General features: G+C 37.1%; 2 protein-coding genes across 11 annotated transcripts in view; one reads left to right on the forward strand and one right to left on the reverse strand.

Annotated features, from left to right (window-relative positions):
• The window catches only part of LRRC49 (leucine rich repeat containing 49), a 137,454-nt gene extending 135,962 nt beyond the window's left edge, over positions 1-1,492 (reverse strand). For 4 of the 10 annotated variants that reach the window (XM_070621854.1, XM_070621826.1, XM_070621820.1 and 1 more), the window contains exons 1-2: positions 880-1,400; positions 146-202 (exon numbers count right to left, since the gene is read on the reverse strand). In XM_070621854.1, the coding sequence (XP_070477955.1) occupies positions 146-202; positions 880-927 (105 nt within the window). In that variant the 5' untranslated portion in view covers positions 928-1,400. Of the gene's footprint in view, positions 1-145; positions 203-621; positions 809-875 lie in introns of all 10 variants that reach the window. The other 6 variants (XM_070621883.1, XM_070621860.1, XM_070621837.1 and 3 more) reach the window with 5 other exon arrangements.
• On the forward strand, positions 926-8,985 carry THAP10 (THAP domain containing 10). Its single transcript, XM_070624079.1, is given in 6 exon segments — positions 926-1,014; positions 1,172-1,777; positions 1,779-1,857; positions 8,390-8,504; positions 8,507-8,536; positions 8,647-8,985. Coding segments are annotated over 6 exon segments (1,116 nt in total). The 3' UTR covers positions 8,844-8,985.
• Positions 8,986-19,728: the final 10,743 nt, after the last annotated feature.

The raw sequence follows: 19,728 nt of genomic DNA on the forward strand, positions 1-19,728 counted from the left end.
GAACATAAAAATTAGCTTCATACTGGAGACCAAAGTAAATACACTTAAAATGTCCAAGTCAGACTCTACTCTTTATATCATACTATTTGTGTAGAATACAAAACAACTTATCTTCAATATAAATACAAATCTGCTGAAATCTTACTTTGTTTTTTTCAGGAAGCGATGATGTTTGAATAACCAGATGAAGCCCACAGTTCACCTGCAATGTAAAAATTAAACCATAAAATATGCTCTTAACTTAAACACACATACACACACACATTCTTCCCCAAAATAATACAGATAAAGACATAACAAAAAATTAGAATAAAACAGAATGCTTGCTTTTCTCTGTTTCTGGTAAATTATCATGTTCTGAGGATTTGCTGAAAACAATAAAATTGCAACCAAGAATTAAAAGGTTTCACTGTGATTCATTTTCCAAAATGTCTGCAGCAATTTAACCCTCTACTCATCACGTCAGGCTTTTGACATTGCCATTTCAGGTCTAAGTAAATATCTCAATGGGACAAGTGAAGGAGGTGGGAGTGTCTGTTAATAATAAATTCTTTCCTTAGTTAAAAAAAAAAAGAAAAGAAAAGAAAAAGAAATTGACTGGTTAAAGGAATTTAAATGAACCTGAGCCTTTCACAGCAGACCAGCTCCACCTTCCGGGAAGCCAAGATCCTGGACAAGACTTTGAATACCCATCATACAATGTTAAATGCCCTCCAAGTGCCTTGGTCAGTCCACGAATCTCAAGCCTCGGTCAGACAATAGCTTGAGTAGACTCAGCGGTCCTGGTCCCAATATTACAGCCCATCACCTAGGACAAAGACGCCAGTCAGAAAGGACGATTCGAATGGGAAAAAAGAGAAAGCAGGAGACCCAACCTACGTTGTTCGTAGCCCGGCCAGAAACAGAGCGGTATTTCCCGGGAATCATGGTAGGAGACAGTCCAAGATCTGTGGGATCTGCCTTAGAAGCGACGCTACAGCAGAAATTCAGAGGCCGAAAGGGGTCATCTCCCAGGTAACCCGCTCAGGGGTTACCATGGAAACTACCATTTCCGGTCTGGTCCTCTCCCAAATCAACCGGCCAACACAGCCGTTAGCGCATCTGGCTATATTTGGGGGCAGCCGGTGCGTCAGCACGTCCTCGTTCTGTTTTCCTGGCCTCATAAAAACAGAGTGGGAGGACGAGGAGGAGAAGACCGGGAAGAGGCTGGCCACCTCGGTAGCCATGACAACCACCACTTCCGGCTCGTTCCTCTTTACGGCCCACCTCGGCTCGGGCCGCGCGAAATTCGTATCCTGCTGCCTGCGGCCGGCTGCTCTCTGGGGAAAACTGCGACGAGGACGGGGAGGAAGCTATCAGAGACTCGGGTACCGTCGCCTGTGGGGCCCCAGGTCGGCGTTTCCGGGGGCCGGAGCCAGGGCGAGGAAAGCGGCCCGACGCGGCGGGGACGGGGCAAGGGAGGACCGCCTCCCCCGGCCGCGGCTCGGAGCGCGGGAGTGCGGGGGGCTGGGGATCCCGGCTCGGCCGCCGTCCTGCCGGCCCGCCGCGTGGCCCCCCTCTGCGGCAACACCCCCAAGTCCGGGAAGTCGCTGTTCCGCTTCCCTAAGGACCGAGCCGTGCGGCGGCTGCCGCTCCACTGCGTGCCGGGCAGTGAGCCCTCGCTCATCTGGTCGGACCGCTTGGCTCCCGCCTGCTTTGACGTCTCCGGTTGTCCAGAAGAGCCTGCCTTCTCGCAGCGCCCGAGGCTCGTAGCAGGCGCCGTGCCCACCGTGCACAGGGGCCTCCTCAGCACCCAAGGCGGAAGAAGAGGGAGACCGAGCAGGCGGCCTCCCTTTAAGCATTGATTACACTTATTTTGTATCTGGTCACTACCATCTTCTTCCCCACTTCCCATCTTAAAGAAAACTTCCTAGCCTTCTTTGAGATAATCAAACTTCAGCCCTATCGCCATTACACAGGTTAGGTTATGACTCAATTGGATCTAAAGAGTGTTCATTTCCAGAGATGGGAAGAGTTCACCAAGAAGTGAAGTGAACTGATATTTTGGCTTTTAAAGATTTTATTTTTTCCTTTTTCTCCCCAAAGACCCCCGGTACATAGTTGTATATTCTTCGTTGTGGGTCCTTCTAGTTGTGGCATGTAGGACGCTGCCTCAGCATCGTTTGATGAGCAGTGTCATGTCCGCGCCCAGGATTTGAACCAACGAAACACTGGGCCACCTGCAGCAGAGCACGCAAACTTAACCACTCGGCCACGGGGCCAGCCCCCTACAACCCATTTAGAATTGATTTTTGTGTATGATATGAGATAGAATTTAAGTTTCATTTTTTCCCAGATATACTCAATTGATTCAGCATCTTTTATTGAAAAGACTGGCATTTCCTCATCACCTTGCAGTGTTAACTTTGTCATTGTATGGGAGGCAAACTTTTCCTTCTACCCTTCTTGGCTCTTTGGCTGGTCTGGTAATCAAGTTGACATAAGACAGGTGAACAGGAGAAAAACAAATTTAATTACACACATAGAGAAACCCCATAAGAATATGAGACATAGGGCAAGTCAGGCAGTTGGGGCTTTTATGCCATCCTGAGCTGAGGAATGGGATAGTGGCCTGGGACTTCAAAGGGGAGGAGGGTAATTCACAGGACAATAAGTAGGGTAGATGTTTGGTAATTAGATGTTTGCCCTGCCATACAGATAGGTCATTCAGATAAAAAGTTCTGTCTGAGGGCCAGCCCAGTTGCATAGTGGTTAACTTCACATGCTCTGCTTTGGTGGCCCAGGGTTCACTGGTTCAGATCCTGGGCATGGACCTATGCACTGCTTATCAAGCCATGCTGTGGCACACGTCCCACATATAAAGTAGAGGAAGATGGTCATGGATGTTAACTCAGGACCAGTCTTCCTCAAAAACAAAAGCAAAAAAAAAAAAGAAAAGTTCTCTCTGGTAATAGTTCTCTTTCTGGGCCAGGGCCCCTATCTAAATTCTTTTAAGTGTCAAGGGAGAGGTAAAAGTTTTTCTTGAATTGGCTAGGTCTTGATTGCCTTCGACTCTAAATAGTCCACATGCCAAAGTGGCACATTTTGGGGAGGCTTGTTCTGAACCCCTTCATCATAAGTCGTGTCAGTATACATATAAGGCTATTTCCACATTCTGTTCTGTTCTGTTTGTCTGTTTGCCTATCCTTGTATCATTATCACAGTGTCTTAATTACTGTAGTTTAAATTAAGAATTAATATCCATTGATTAACTCATCTTATTCATTTTCATGGATGTCTTGGCTATTTGCGGCTATTTAAATTTCCATATATATTTTAAAATTGGCTTTTCAATTTCTACAAATTATCTACTGATATTTTGATTGAGATTGCACTAAATTTATAAATAAATGTGTGGAGAAAGGGCATATTGACAATATTGATTCTTCCAATCCATGAACATAGGGTATCCTTCCGTTTATTTGGGTTTTTGCATTTCTCTTAAAAACATTTTATGGCATTCCATTTAGAGATCTTATACATCTTTGATTAGATTTATTCCTATTTGATTTTGCTATTATAAATAATAATATTTAAAATTTTATTTTCTATAAATATATGTAGATAAATTGATTTTTATTGACCTTTTATCGAGAAACCTTGTTAAACTCATTTATTAATTCCAATAATTTATAGATTCTTTGGGACTTCCTACATGTTTAAAAAATATCTGCAAATAGTTTTTGATGTTCATGCTTTATCTTATTCTTCCTATTGCACTAGCTAGAACCTCCAGGACAGTGTGGGGAACATGGGAGTGATGGGGAATCCTTTCCTCATTTCCATTTTCAGAGGGAAAGTCCTTAATATTTCACCATTTTATATGATTTCTGCTATAGTTTTTTTTGTAGCTGCTGTTTATCATAAAAAGAAATATTCCTCTTTATTCCTAGTTTTTGCTACAGATTTAAATCATAAATGATGTTGAATTTTATCAAATGCTTTTTCTGAATCTATTAATGGTCATATATTTTGTTTATTATTCTGTTAATGTGGTGAAATGTATGCCTGGTTTTGAGATATAGAATCAAACTTCCAAGGCTGAAGTAAACCCAATTTGGCCAAGGTGTATTATTCTTTTTTGATGTTGCTTAATATAATTTGCTAATATTATAGTTAGGATTTTTTCGTCTGTGTTTATGAGCAAAATTGGTCTATAATTTTTCTTTCTTGAAATGCTTTCTCAGGTTTTAGTATCAAGATTATGCTGGGGCTGGCTTGGTGGCACAGTGGTTAAGTTTGCATGTTCTGCTCTGGCAGCCCAGGGTTCACCAGTTTGGATCCCAGGTATGGACCTACGCACTGCTTATCAAGCCACACTGTGGCAGGGATCCCACATATAAAGCAGAGGAAGATGGCGATGGGTGTTAGGTCAGGGCCAATCTTCCTCAGCAAAAAGAGGAGGATTGGCGGTGGATGTTAGCTCAGGGCTAATCTCCCTCAAAAAAAAAAGACAATGCTGCCCAATTTGGAGTCATTCCCTCTTTTATAATTCTCTGGAAAAGTTTCTATAAATTGTCATTATATATTCACTAATAAATTTGGTATTAATATTTGGTAGAATTCACTGAAAAAGACATCTCATCCTGGAGTTTTCCTTGTGGGAAGATTTTTAATTATGGATTCAATTTTTAAAATAGTTGTAGGGTTATTCAGAGTTTTTTGTTTCTGTTTCCATTTTGATAAATTTTTCTAAAATTTTGTCAGTTTAATATAAGTTTTCAAATATATTGACAAAATTATTCAAGATAATCTTTTACCTTTTAAAGTTCTGTATGATCTGTAGTAATTGTTGCTTTTTCAGTCTATTTTTCCCATGATCTGCTTCACCAGGTGTTTATTTATTTTTATTGATCTTTTCAAAGAACGAGCTTTGCCTTTTTGATCTCTCTGGATGGTTGTTGGGGTTTTTTGTGTGTAAAGAAGATTGTTGCTGAGCTAACATCTGTGCCAATCTTCCTCTGTTTTATGTGGGATGCCACCATGGTTGGATGAGGGGTGCTAGTCTGTGCCCAGGATCCAAGCCTGCGAACCCTGGGCTGCCTACTTAACCACCTAAGAGGAGTGTGTAACTTAACCACTACACAACCGCACCAGCCCTGCTCTCTGGTATTTTTTTTCATGTATTTCTATTTTTTATTATTTCCTTCCCTCTACTTATTTTTTTCAGCTTTTATTTTCTCCTTGATAGGTTAGATTTATACATTACTGAGCTAAATGATTAACATGAACCTTTTCATATCTGTTTTTCTATTAAGCAAACTTATTAAAAAGTGAAAACTTCACTTAAACACTAGGATATCCTTACATATTCAGATGTGCTATTTCACACAAGAATACTTTATAAATAACTAACTTGCTTATGTGAAGACTAAACATTGAATTATCAAATAGTTCAAATTTTGCCCAAGTGCTTAAATTTTTTTAAAGATTTTCAGTATTTTTTGAATTATTTTTTGAGGCTTAATTTTTTTAGAGCAGTTTTAGGTTCATAGCAAAATTGAGGGGAAGTTAGAGAGATTTCCCGTATACTGCCTCCCCCACACATGCATAACCTCTCCCACAATCAACATCCCACCAGAGGGTACGTTTGTTACAACTGATGAGCCCACGTTGACACATCATTATCACCCAAAGTCTGCAGTCTGCGTTACATTTCACTCTTGGTCCCTCTACTTTTAAATTTTTTATTTCCTATTCTTCCTTTAACTTCTTGAAAGTGAAATTAGATCACTGATTTTCAGAATTTTCATAGAGAATGTCAGATGGGGCAGCTGTTTCACGGGCTTATTTTCCGAATGTAGAATTCGCTAGAGTGGTATTGTTAGAGGAAAAACTGACTCCTGAAATGGGGATACAGTAGAAACATTTTGTGAAATACTTTTTTGCATGATGTTAATGATTCCAACCTAAAATAATCAAGCCTAATTAATTTTTCTATACTATTATGTGTATTTAAGACTATAAATTCCTTCTAAGTGTGGTATTAACTGAATCCCACAAGTTTTGGATATAGGATATTTTTATTATTTAGTGTAAAAATATCTTCTAATTTCCTCTTAGTTTTATCTCAATTCATGGATTGTTTAGTACTATATTTGAAAATTTCCAAACATATGAGCGTTTTATAATTATATTTTTGTCACAGATGTCTAGGTTAAAGAATATACAACATATGGATTGTGGCCAGAGAATATACAACATATGAATTTAATCTTCAAATTTATTGAAACTTGTATTGGGTCAGTAACAGAGGTCAGTTTTTGTAAATGTTCTGTATGCACTGGAGATGGATGTGTGCTCTGCAGTTGGGTACACTGTTCCATATATGTCTAGTAATCATGTTCTTTAAATTTCCTATATCCTTATGGAACTTTTGTCTGCTTATTGTATTAGTTATGAGAGAGGCATGTTTAAAATCTTCCACCAATTTTGTGTTGTGTATTTTGGAACTATGTTATTAGTGATATCACGCTAATACTATAGCAACGCTAGCTTTCTTTAGGTTAGTGTTAGCATAGTACATCCTTTTACTTTAAATCTTTCTATATCCTTCAGAGTTTAGACATTTCTCTGTTTTGTCGTTGCCCATTTGAGCAAAATGTACTTTTTTCCTCTAGCTGAGTACTCCTAAGGTTTTCCTTTGTTTTCCAGTTTTACTGTAATGTGCATAGGTACAGTTTTGTTTGTTTCTATCTTGACAAATACAAATAGTACTTTTGCAAAACCATGTCTTAATGCCTTCTATCTATTTTGGCAAATTTTCAGATGTTATTTGTTCAGATATTGCTTCTGTCCCATTTCTCTCTCCTTTCCTCTGGGACTACAATTAATAGTGTATGTTATACTTTTTCATCATATCCACCAAGTCTCTTATGATCTTTTCTATATTTTTCATCCTTTTTTCTCTCTCTGCCTCATTCTAAATATTTTCTTTTGAGTCATGTTCCAGTTGATTAACACATATCTGGAAATTCTGCCTCTTAACCTTGTAATATGAAGAAGTAATCAGATATGTGCACAAAAGATTTATGTTCAAAGATTTCCAATAATATGGTTTGTTTTAATAAATTAGTATATCTGTACAATAGAACATGTACAGCCATGAAAATTATGACTTAGAATATTTAATAACATACAAATATGACATATATATTAAAGGGGAAAATTAGATTATAAAACATATCATCCCAATTTTTTTTAATGCATAGAAAAAGACAAAAAAATGTACCAAAATATAAATTTGTTAGCTATGGATGATGAGATTATGGCTAGTTTTTAGGATTTTTTTTTTTGCTTCTCTTTATGGTACCTATTTTACTCAATGATATAACATATTGTTATAAAGGGAACCAAAGTTATTTTTTAAACCCTGATTAAAAATTCCTAAAACTCTGTTTTATTAGGTGTATATCTGTTTTGTAAAGAAATCTGTACTTATTCTAGACTTTTATAATGCTTGGCTTAGAAGTAGATGTAGCCAGTGGAAATTAGTCATAATTTTATAAGGACAAATAAAGATAAGACTTAAATTTTCATTTAAATCCTCAATAATATTAGGTGTAATTATTCATGTTACAAAGGGGCTCTTCACAAAAGTTTCTTCACAAAGTTCTTTTAACTTGAGTATTAATAGCCTGTGTTACAGCAGCCCAAAATGCCTGCTAACATATTCTTTCAGTAGTCTCATGGCGGTTGCTACTAACAGGGCCAGAGGTAAAATTACAAAGCACTTTAATTTTGTTTTCACTTGTCTATCACTTCTTATTTTTTTCTTCCCATAGTCCTCTTACACTTTCAAGATGTCTTTTCCTATCCTCTTCCACATGATTTCTAGGTACTAGAAATCCTCCTCCTTTGTACCTCTTACTTCCCCCACAAATGAAAATTTCCATTTCACATTGTAATTTTTCTCAGGCAAGAATAAAAACATTAAAGCCAATCATGTTATTTTATTAAAGTATTTCTCTGCAAGGTATGAAAGTGATGATTAGGCTTTCTAGAATAAGGCTACTATTGTGATATTCAATTCTGGTAATATTATCTCTTCCAGCTGTTGATTTAGGAAAAAAATAGTGGGTTGTAAGCAAATAGCTTAATAGCTTATAGATTTCTGCTTGACTAGAATTCTTAGTAATTTATGATTTAGAGATAGTAAAGAACAGTATGGCACAGTTCTTAAGTACTTGGACTATGGTTCCAGCTTGCCTGGGTTCAAATTCCAGCCTTCCTATTATGTGACCTTGAAAAGTATTATCTATACTCTTTCACTACTTGTAACTTTCGAGAGATACAACCATATAAGGTGGGTTTACCTTTGATATAATTCTCCTCTGATTAATATTTTTAGATTACATGTGAAAATGAAGTTATACAAACACAAATCCGTGCTGATAATCTATCTAATGATGTCACTTCAGTACCTACTCACTGTGAAGAAGGCCCAGTGCATAAAAGTACACAGATTTCTTGAAAAGGCCCCCTCACCATAGTGTGGGTATGTTTTGATTCTCCAGTTGATTGATCAATTGAATTGATCTTTTGTATATGAAAGATAAATGAAAAGCAAAGTCTAACTCGTAGGTAATTGTGTTTATCCTCTTTCAGGTGTTCAGGCCAAAGTGAAAGTGTTTGGAAAACAACTATGTAATGCATCTCCTCAGACTGGTGAATTGTGGCCTAGAACTTCCTCTCTCTTTGACATTTACTCCAGTGACTCAGAAACAGATGCAGACCAGGATATCAAGAGTGATCAGAGTGATTAATCTTATATAGCTGTGCAGGTGAAAGAAGAGATCTGTTAAAAACACAGCGTCAGATGACTTGATGTGCTATAAGTTTTCAAATCTTTGCTAACATAATTATCTCTTTGCTCTTGTATATCTTTCACTTCGAGATAATTTGACAGTTGAGTATCAGAAAATTTGTTTAGCTCTAAGACAAAAATTTGCCTGCTTGCCAAGATAATGAAGATAATCCTGCCCAAAACCTCCCCACCTCCCACTTTCACCTTCTTTTTCTTTTTATCTTTTTGGTGGAAATCAAGTTATAAAACAAAACTAAATAGCAACATTTCCAGATCAAGATTAAGCCTTGAATATTTAAGCTTAGTTCAGAAGCAACACTCATATGGGACTTATTTGACATTCACAAGTTACAATGCCACTCTCCTTCTAAATAATGTGAAGGTAAAGAGCAATAATAGTGAACAGAGCCAAGTCTGATACTATAAAATGATTTTGGGGTAAAGCCAAGACATTTACTCTTGATTATTATTTTCTGTGTTATTTGTTTATTGGTGTGTTCATTTGTAATACTATTAGATCTCTGGATCAGTCCCTGTGAGCATTTCTGGTGAAGCTATGGCTTTCACAGAAAATTTTCAAAGGGAATCAATTTAGAGTTAGAGTTTCGTATGGTTAGATTACCTCATTAATGAAATCTACTTGCATGAGTTCCTATTACAACAAATCAATTAGCTTGACTAATTTAGATTGAAATTATTGACATCATGCAAGAAAAGGTATTACATTTCTAACATATCCCCATTTCAGCGATTAGGTTTTCCTCTATCAATACCACTCTACTGAATTCTACGTTTGGGAAATAAGCATGTGAAACTTAGATGCCCCATCTGCCATTCACCAGGAAAATTTCTATGGCAACTTTGTACCTTGAAGTAATTTGTTACAATAGTTTCTAAGAAACTTACTATAACTCTGATCTTCTATGGAGAATAGTAAAAATAAAAGTCTATTTTACACCTCACATGTCTTGTTAGTTCTGCATGATTGGAAGAACTTGCATACGTTTTATCCTTGAAGGTTTAAATAATACACCAAAGTGATTTTCTTCAAAAACTAATTTCATGTCTGACTTAGTTTGAACAGTGTAATTCTAATAAAAAGATTAATAGAATTAAGTATTAATAGAAGTTGTGAGCCTGAACAATGATTATGTAAACAACAAAGCATTATTATTATTGCTGCTGCTTTGGCTATTTTATGTTTTAGGAGATGACTATTTTATGTTTTAAGAGAGCATTATGTTTTAAAATTAAGCATATAAATCTTCTGAAGCTAAATATGATCAGTAAGTACCTACTGTCCCTTGAGCTTTGAAACAGCCCATCTCCCTAATTCAAAATGTAATGAATGTTATCTGCCCATTCATCCCCAAATTTCACTCCCATGAGTTTACTTCATTTCCACATATTAAACAACTCTGACAGCCATAAGAGCACTTTATTAATTATTTTTTTTTCCTGTTCAGTTAGGGTTTTTTCTCTTACCAATTGAGAATTTATATTTGGTTTGTTGATTCACGTGATTTTATAGTATATTATATAATGTTTCACTACCTTAAAATAAAATAAAATACTGCCTTCATTTTAAGTTAAACATAAAGAACTTATAGTTTATATAATACTGTTGGCTTTTTACATAAGCATTTTCAATTATCTTAATTTGTTTTGGTGTCAGATGAGTTTAATGGAGGGAAAAAAAGTTAGATTTACTTCAACACCTCCCATATCATTCTTCATTTGTTTATTTATTAAGTACTTATTAAACATACTCTGTGCCAGACAACTGTTCTAGATACTAAGGATACATTGATGAACAAAACAGGCAAAGATTCTGCTATCTTGACACTTACCTTTTAGTAGGGAGCCAGACAATAAACAAGGAAATGAATTAATAATTTCAGATAGTGATTAGTGCTTTGAAGAAAATAAAGCAGAGCAAAATGTTAAAGCATAATTGAGGTGAAGGGAGGGTTTGCTCCTTTAGGTAGGGTAATCAGAGAAGAACTCTCTAAGGATGTGATATATGCTCAGAGACCTGAATGATCAAAAGGAGCAACTGTGTAATGATCTGAGGGAAGAGCATTGCAGATGGTAGGAACAGCAGGTGCTCTGGTATTTGAGCAACAGAAAGAAGGCTAGGGTGGCTGGAGATAATGAACTAGGCAGAGAATGATATGAGATGTGATTGGAGTGGTGTACAGGACCAGAATGGGTAAAGCATTTGAGGTCACAATAAAAAAATTTACTTTATTCTACACAAATTTATTTTAAATGTATTCTATGGCTGGCCAGTATTTTTTTTTTATACTTAAGAAACTCAACTGGATATACACATAAAGCCATTGGACTTTAGGCAAGAAGGGAGATATGTTGAGTGTGTGAAAGTAAAGTTTGTTCAGTCAAAAATATTCCTCTATGAAGGTGACGTCAGCGTCATAGTGGGGTGAGCTCTTCCTTAAGTCTCTCCCCACTAAGACACAATGAAAAGGACATTCATAAACCAACAGAGGACATTTTCACAACACAATAGATGTCTGAGAGATCCACACAGCCACGTATCTGAAGTTGGAGGTGCTGAACCCCCCTGGAAGGCAGTGGAAGGAGGTAAGGGGTCTCCTCACCCTCCCCAGGAGCAGCAATCTGGGGCATAGGACCTTGTGTGTGGCCAGCATGTAAACCTGAGAGGAGAAGAGGGAAAAAGGCAGCCATCCATGGGAATGCTTGCACTCTTGGAGTTGCCTCCCAGCCTGTGGGAACATTTCACACCAAGGTGGCTAAGCAGTCACATGGATATCCACACCAAAGCCAAACAGCCCAGGTGGGCAAACATTGAGTGCAGAGTGGAGGAGCTCAGGATCACACATGCAAAAGAAAGCACCCCTCTCTCCCACCTGGCACACCAGCTCAGCCAGTTGGCCAGAGCAGGGGATCCCCAACTGAGCACCTGCACCTATGTGTGTAAAGCAGCTGCAGCCAGTGAGAAAACGCAGACAAACCTTGTCAGCACAGCTTCCAATGGTCAGGCACATCTGCCAGAGGTCACAGAGGGCTCAAAAACACAGCTTCTGCCCCCATCCCAGTGGTGGCAGGTTAAATCTGCAACCAGATACTACGACTATGTGACAGCAAAAGTCCACCCCATCAAATAGCATGAAGAGGTATATTAACACTCCGTATCAGAAGGAAAATGACAAGTACCCAGAAATCAATCCTGAAGTCACAGAAACTTACAATCTAAGTGACAGAGAATTTAAAATAGTTATCATAAAGAAATTCTAGAAGTTACAAGGAAATTCGGAAAGACAGTTTAATGATCTCAGGAATATAATTAATGAACAGTGGGAATTCTTCACAAAAGAGGTTGAAACTATAAAAAAAAACCCAATCAGAAATGTTGGAGATGAAAGACACAAAGAACAAGATAAAGAAAAAGCTGGAGTCCTTAAATAACAGAGCTGATATTATGGAGGACAAAATCAGTAATTTAGAGGACAGAAATATAGACATGCTGCAGATGGAGGAGTGAGAACTAACACTAAAAAGAAATGAAGAAATTCTCTGAGAAATATCTGACTCAATTAGGAAACGCAACATAAGGATTATAGGTATTCCAGAAGGAAAAGAGAGGGAGAAAGGAGCAAAGAGCTGTTCAAAGAAGTAATAGCCAAGAACTTCCCAACCTGGAGAATGAGCTGGAATTACATGCAAATGAAGGTAATAGAACTCCTAATTATATCAATGTAAAAAGACCTTCTCCAATGCGTATATTATTAAAAGTGGCAAAAGTCAATGACAAAGAAAAAATATTGAGGGCAGCAAAGCAGAAGAAAGTAACCTACAAAGGAACACCTCTCAGGCTTTCAGCAGATGTCTTGTCAGAAAACTTACAGGCTAGGATAGAGTGGAAAGATATTCAAAATTCTGAAAGACGAAAACTTTCAGTCAAAAATAGTCTATCCAGTGAAACTATCCTTCAGATATGTCGTAGAAATAAAAACTTTCCCAGATAAACAAAGGCTAAGGGAGTTCACTGCCACAAGACCTCCCCTACAAGAAATAATGAAGAAGACCCTCAAACCTGAAAAAAAAAGAAAAGAAAAGAAAGGGCTTACAAAGCCTTGAGCAAGGAGATAAATAGACAAAATCAGAAAATTGCAGCTTTCTATCAGAACTAGTTAGCAAATGTTTAATTATAACATTAAAGATGAAGGGAAGGAAAGCATCAAAAATAACTGTAATCACTTCATTTTAATCACAAACTCACAACACAAAAAGGAATAAGTTGTGACAACGATAACTTAGGGAAGAGGAAAGGGATGGAAACTGCTCAGACTAAGGAAATAAGTGTCTATCAGAAAATGGACTATCTCATCTGCAAGAGCTTTTACACAAACCTCACATAAGCACTAAACAAAAAATCAGAACAGAGACACAAATGATAAATAAAGGGAAAACTGAGAAAATCATCATAGAGAAATACCAAACTGAACTGGCAGTTGGAAATGCATGGGATGAGAAACAAGGGAAATACAGAACAACTAAAAAACAAGTGATAAAATAGCAGTATTAAGCCCTTATATACCAATAACCACTCTAAATGTAAATGGATTGAATTTCCCAATGAAAAGGCAAACAATGGTTGGATGGATTAAAAAACAAGACCCACCAATATGCTCCCTTGAGGAAACACATCTCAGCTCTAAACACAAACACAGGCTCAGAGTGAAGGGATGGAAGACAATACTGCAAGCTAATGGCAAACAAAAGAAGGCAGGTGTTGCCATACTTATACCAGACAAAGTAGACTTCAAGATAAAACAGGCAATGAGAGACAAAGAGGGGCAGTTTATAATGATAAAAGGGACACTCCACCAAGAGGACATAACACTTATAAATATATATGTACCTAACACAAGAGCACCAAAGGAAATAAAGGAACTATTAACAGACCTAAAAGGAGAAATTAATAGCAACACAATAAAAGTAGGGGACCTCAACACCACACTTACATCAATGAATAGATGATCCAGACAGAAAGTCAATAAGGAAATAGTGGAATTAAGCAAAAAACTAGACCAGATGGACTTAATGGATATATATAGAACACTCCATCCAAAATCAGCAGAATACACCTTCTTTTCAAGTGCACATGGAACATTCTCAAAGATAGACCATATGTTGGGGAATGAGGCAATAAATTTAAGAAGATTGAAACCATATCAAGCATCTTTTCTGACCATAATGTTATGAAACTAGAAATCAATTATAAGAAAAAATCTGGGAAAGTGACAAATATGTGGAGACTAAACAATATGCTACTGAAAAACCAATGGATCATGAATAAATTAAAGGAAAAATAAAAAAATATCTGGAGACAAATGAAAATGAAAATACACCATACCAACTCAACATGGGGTGCAGCAAAAGCTGTCCTAAGAGGCAAATTCATAGCAACCCAGGCCCACCTTCACTAACAAGAAAAATCTCAAATGAGTAATCTTAAACTGCACCTAACAGAACCAGAAAAAGAAGAACCACCAAAGCCCAAAGACAGCAGAAGGAGGGAAATAATAAAAATTATAGCAGAAAATGGAGGCATCACAATCCCTGACTTCAAAATATACTACAAAGCAATAGTAATCAAAACAGCATGATAATGGCACAAAAACAGACACATAGATCAATGGAACATAATTGAAAGCCCAAAAATAAAGTCACACATCTACAGAGAGTTAATCTTCAACAAAGGAGCCAAGAACATACAATGGAGAAAGAAAAGTCTCTTCAATAAATGGTGTTGGGAAAACTGGACAGCCACATGCAACAGAATGAAAGTAGACTGTTATCTTTTACCATATGCAAAACAATAACTCAAAATGGATTAAAGACTTGAAAGTAAGATGTGAAATCATAAAACTCCTAGAAGAAAATATATAGGCAGTACACTCTTTGACATCAGTCTTAGGAGGATCTTTTTGAATACCATGTCTGCTTGGACAAGGGGAACAAAAGAAAAAACAAACAAGTGGGACTTCATCAGACTAAAGAGCTTCTGCAAGGGAAGGGAAACCAGGAATAAAATGAAAAGGCAATCCACCAACTTGGAGAAAATATTTGCAAATCATATATCTGACAAGGGGTTAATCTCCAAAATATATAAAGAACTCACACAACCCAACAAAAAAAGCAAAAGATCTGATCAAAAAATGGGCAGAGGATCTAAACAGAAATTTATCCAAAGAAGATATACAGATGGCCAATAGGCACATGAAAAGATGTTCAACATCACTAATCATCAGGGAAATGTAAATTAAAACTACAGTGAGATATCACCTTGCACCTGTCAGAATGGCTATAATCATCAAGACAAAAAATAACAAATGTTGGAGAGGATGTGGAGAAAAGGAACCCTCTCATACACTGCTGGTGGGAATGCAAATTAGTGTGGCCACAATGGAAAACAGTATGGAGATTTCTCAAAAAATTAAAACAGAAATACCATATGACACAACTATCTCACTACTGGGTATTTATCCAAAGAACTAGAAATCAACAATTCAAAGAGACTTATGCACCCCTATGTTCATTGCAGCATTACTCACAATAGCCAAGATGTGGAAGCAACCCAAGTGCCCATTGACTGATGATTGAATAAAGAAGATGTGGTATATATTATATACACAATGGAATATTACACAGCCATAAAAAAGACAAAATTGTCCCATTTGCAACAACAAGGATGGACTTTGAGGGTAAATGTTAAGTGAAATAAGCCAGACAGAGAAAGACAAACACCATATGATTTCACTCATATGTGGAAGATAAGCAAATACATGGACAAAGAGAACAGTTTAGTGATTACCAGAGGGGAAGGAGGTTTGGGGGTGGGTGGGCATAATGGGTAAAAGGGCGTATTTAGAGGGTGACTGACAAAAGATAACAAACAACTGAAATTTCACAGTTATAAACTAGTATGACCTCAATAAAATAATTTTTTAAAATGTTCCCCTATGAGAATTCTGGAAAGATGATGGTAGTGATGGTGTCATTTTTTAAAATCTCCCAAAATTTCTCCATGAAAACAGATCAGTTCCTATTCTGTTAGTGGTGAGGAAGCTTGTATCAGATTAAACCCTCCCGTAGATAACATGTATAAACTCTGGAAAAAATACACAAAACAACTTTGAGGGAGCTGGGGAGCCTTAAAAGTGGGAAGAAACAGGGAGTCAAACTTGAAAGAAGTGAACTTCAGTGCGTGAGATGTCTTTTATGTGTCTTTACACTTCAATGTACTCCCTATTCCACACCGTGAAGGGCAGTTAGAACTCAAGCAGAAAGCTGCAGTCTTACTGGCCTGAGGAGTCAGAGGTGAAAATTAAGGGCTGCCAGAGTGAAAAGTGATGGGGCAAGTCATGGAAAAGCAGAAAAACCATGGTCCCCCCTGGGGAGGGGGACCAAAACCTGCTTATAAACTCCACGCAAATCTTTGACTAGTCACTGAACTACACGGGTGTTGTGTGGAGAGACTTCAAGCAGCCCTGCAGAAAGCAACAGTTGGAAGTCTTAGGTTAGCTGCTACACATCATAGCAGAAGCAGAGTTTGGAGTTTGAGATCAGCCAAGTTAACTGGCTGTTAGAAAAAGATCCATCATGCTTTGGAAGAAGATAACAGAATTTATCTTCCAAAATGTCCAGTATAAAATTAAACTTTACTAGTCGTGAGAAGAAATCAGAAAGTGTGGCCTATAATAAGAACAAAAATGAATCAATAGCAACCACCCCAAGATAACCAGAAGTTGGAATTAGCAGAGAGAAACTTTAAAAGATTTATTATATATATGTTCAAAGAGGAAAATGTAACAGTAATGGATGAAGAGGTGGGGAATCTTGGCAGAGAAAAGGAAACCATAAAAAAGAACCAAATTGAAACTGAAAAGAGGCAAGCCAGCAAAACTGACACAAGAAGAAATAGAAAACCTGAGTAGTTCTATATCTATTAAAGCAATTGAATTTGTAATTACAATTGTTTCACAAAGAAAATTCTAAGCCCAGATGACTTCACTTATAAATTCTATCAAACACGTAAGAAAAAATGTCAACATCACACAAGCACCCTTCAAGAAAGGGAATATTTTCCATTCCACGTTGAGTTCAGTGTTACCCTATTACCAAAACTAGGCAAAGACATTATAAGAAATTACAAACCAATATCCTTTGTGAATGTAGATGCAAATATCCTTACAACAAACTATTAGTAAACCTGTCCTGCAATATAGTAGAAGAATAATACATCACATCCAAGTGTAGTTTAGCTCAGCAATGCAAGGTTGTCTTCACATTCAAAAATCAATCAGTGCAATTCACCACATTAACAGAATAAAGGAGCAAAATCATATGATCATCTCATTAGATTTAGAAAGAACATTTGACAAAAATCAATATCCGTTTATGATAAAAACTCTCAGCAAACTAAGAATAGAAGGGAACTTACTTTCTCAACCTGATAAATGGCAGCTGTGAAGTATATACCAATAATATCATAGTTAATGTTCAAAGGCTGAATGCTTTATCCCTAAGATCAGGAACAAGGCAAGGATGGTCATTCTTCAAAACTTCTATTCAACATTGTACTGAAGATCCTAATTAGTACAATAAAGGCAAAATTAATTAATTAAATAAGTAGAAGTTTTAAAGGAAGACACAAAAGTGTCTTTTTTTTTAAAAAAAAATGATGACATGACCATGTACATAAAAATTCCTGTGGGATCTACAAAAAAGCTACTAGAATCAATAAGTGAGTTTAGTGAAGTTGTTGTACAAAAATAAACTGTATTTCTATATACAAGCAATGAACAACTGGAAAGTGAAATAAAAAATCGATACCATTTACAATATGGAAATGCAAAGGATTTAGAATAACCAAGTGTTGGAGAGACAAAGAGCAACTGGAACTCTCTCATACATAGTTGATGGGAATGCAAAATGTTATAACCACTTTGGAAAACAGTTTGGCAAACTGTCGTAAAGGTAACATACCCATATCATTCAACCAAGCAATTCCACTCCTAGGTATTTACCCAAGAGAAGTTAAAATATATATATGTCCACAAAAAGACTTTTACACAAATGTTCATAAGAGCCAAAACCTGGAAACAACTCAAATGTTCATTAACAGGTGAATGGATAAACAAATTGTAGTATATCCAAACAATGAAATTCTCAAGAAATAGAATACAACACACATACACATAACAATGTGGATAAATTTTGAAAACATTATGTTGAGTGAAAAAATCCAAACTCAAATAAGAGCACATACTCTATATTTCCATGTGTATGGAATTCTAGAAAAGAGAAAACTAATCTGTAGTCCTAGAAAGAAAATCAGTGGTTGCCTAGGACAGGGGCAGGGGAACACTATTTGCAAAATGGCAGAAGGAATGTTTGGGGGTGAAGCCAATGTTTTATATCCTGATGTGATGATGGTTACATTGGTACATACAGTTGCAGTTGTACGTAAATTATACTTTATAAAGTTGACCGAAGAAAACAGCAATACATTATGATTGCCAAAAGACTAACACAAACAATAAATTCTGTAGTTTTTTAAGATCAGCTTCACAGAAGAGGTAAAATAATGGCTCTTTAAGGAGAGATAGAGTAGATACTCTATATCTAAAAAAAAGGAACTGGAGGCAAATAAAAGTCAACACAGGCATGAATGCAGAAAGAGCAGAGAGTGAGCACTTTAGAGGGATAATAGTATCATTAGATTGAAGGCAGAGGCTCTTACAAGGGAGTTGTGGGAGATTCAGAGGTGCCAGAAGAAGGAGATTGGTCTTTATCCTTTGGAAACTGGATGACCTTTAGAGATTTTTGAGCAGGAAAATATGTTAATCAAATGAATTTGGAGTACAGTGCAGGGAGAATTGAAAAAGAGAACTGTTAGGGTTAGGATGACAGACGTGTGCAATAGTGAAACCAGCAAACAGCCATTGATAATTAGGTAGCTAGGAACTAAAGTGAGGGTTTTTTCCCCCTTTTTGCAATTACTGATTATAGCTTTTAGCCATTTACCCACCCATTGTTAACTGTGCTATTTAGGCAATAAGATATCTGATTCCCACTAGGTTCCTATAGATAACATTTCCCTGGAGCCTGGGTCACCATGGTAGTGGGTGGTTGAACTATTTCTCAGGAATTAGAACCCCTTGTCCACTTCAGGCAGGTTGAGGCCACCAACTCATCCTCACACAGATGTCCGCTAAGTGCCCTCTTGACATCAAGAGGCTAAAACTCCACCCTCAGATCATGCTAATGCCTCTATTTTGTGAACGTGCATCCTATGAAGAGGCATGAAGTCTGACTACACTTGCATAGATCATCATCTCTCCTTACCTCCAATCATCTACCTCCACATTTCAGACTTCCTTGCCCCCTACCCCATAAATATCCCTGAGTCCCCATTTTTGGGGAAACAGATTTGAGATTCATTCTCTTGCTTCCTCACTTGGCTGCCTTGTGATTAAACTCTCTCTGCTGCAATCTCGGTGTCTCAGTGTTTGGCTTTCCAGGCAATAAGCAAAAATGAACCTGAGTTCAGTAACAATACTCCTGGCTTGAGAAGACAAAAGATTGAACTAGAGTGGGGAAAGGTAAAGAATGGAGGTGATATTGAGAAAGAAGAATTGGCTGGACATGATGATTAGTTTAGACAATGGATTTGTGAACAAGGAAAGAGTACACAATGTTTCAAGCCTAGATAACTAAAAATGGCAGTACAACTAGCAGAGAGAAGAAGGAGCCAGTTTGAGGAGAAAGGTGCTGATTTCAGTTTTAGGAGTCAATTGTCTGAGAAAACTACCCTGACTCGACTCTTCCCT

The sequence above is a fragment of the Equus przewalskii genome, chromosome 1, assembly GCF_037783145.1.
Source record: "Equus przewalskii isolate Varuska chromosome 1, EquPr2, whole genome shotgun sequence".
NCBI classification, from domain to species: Eukaryota; Metazoa; Chordata; class Mammalia; order Perissodactyla; family Equidae; genus Equus; species Equus przewalskii.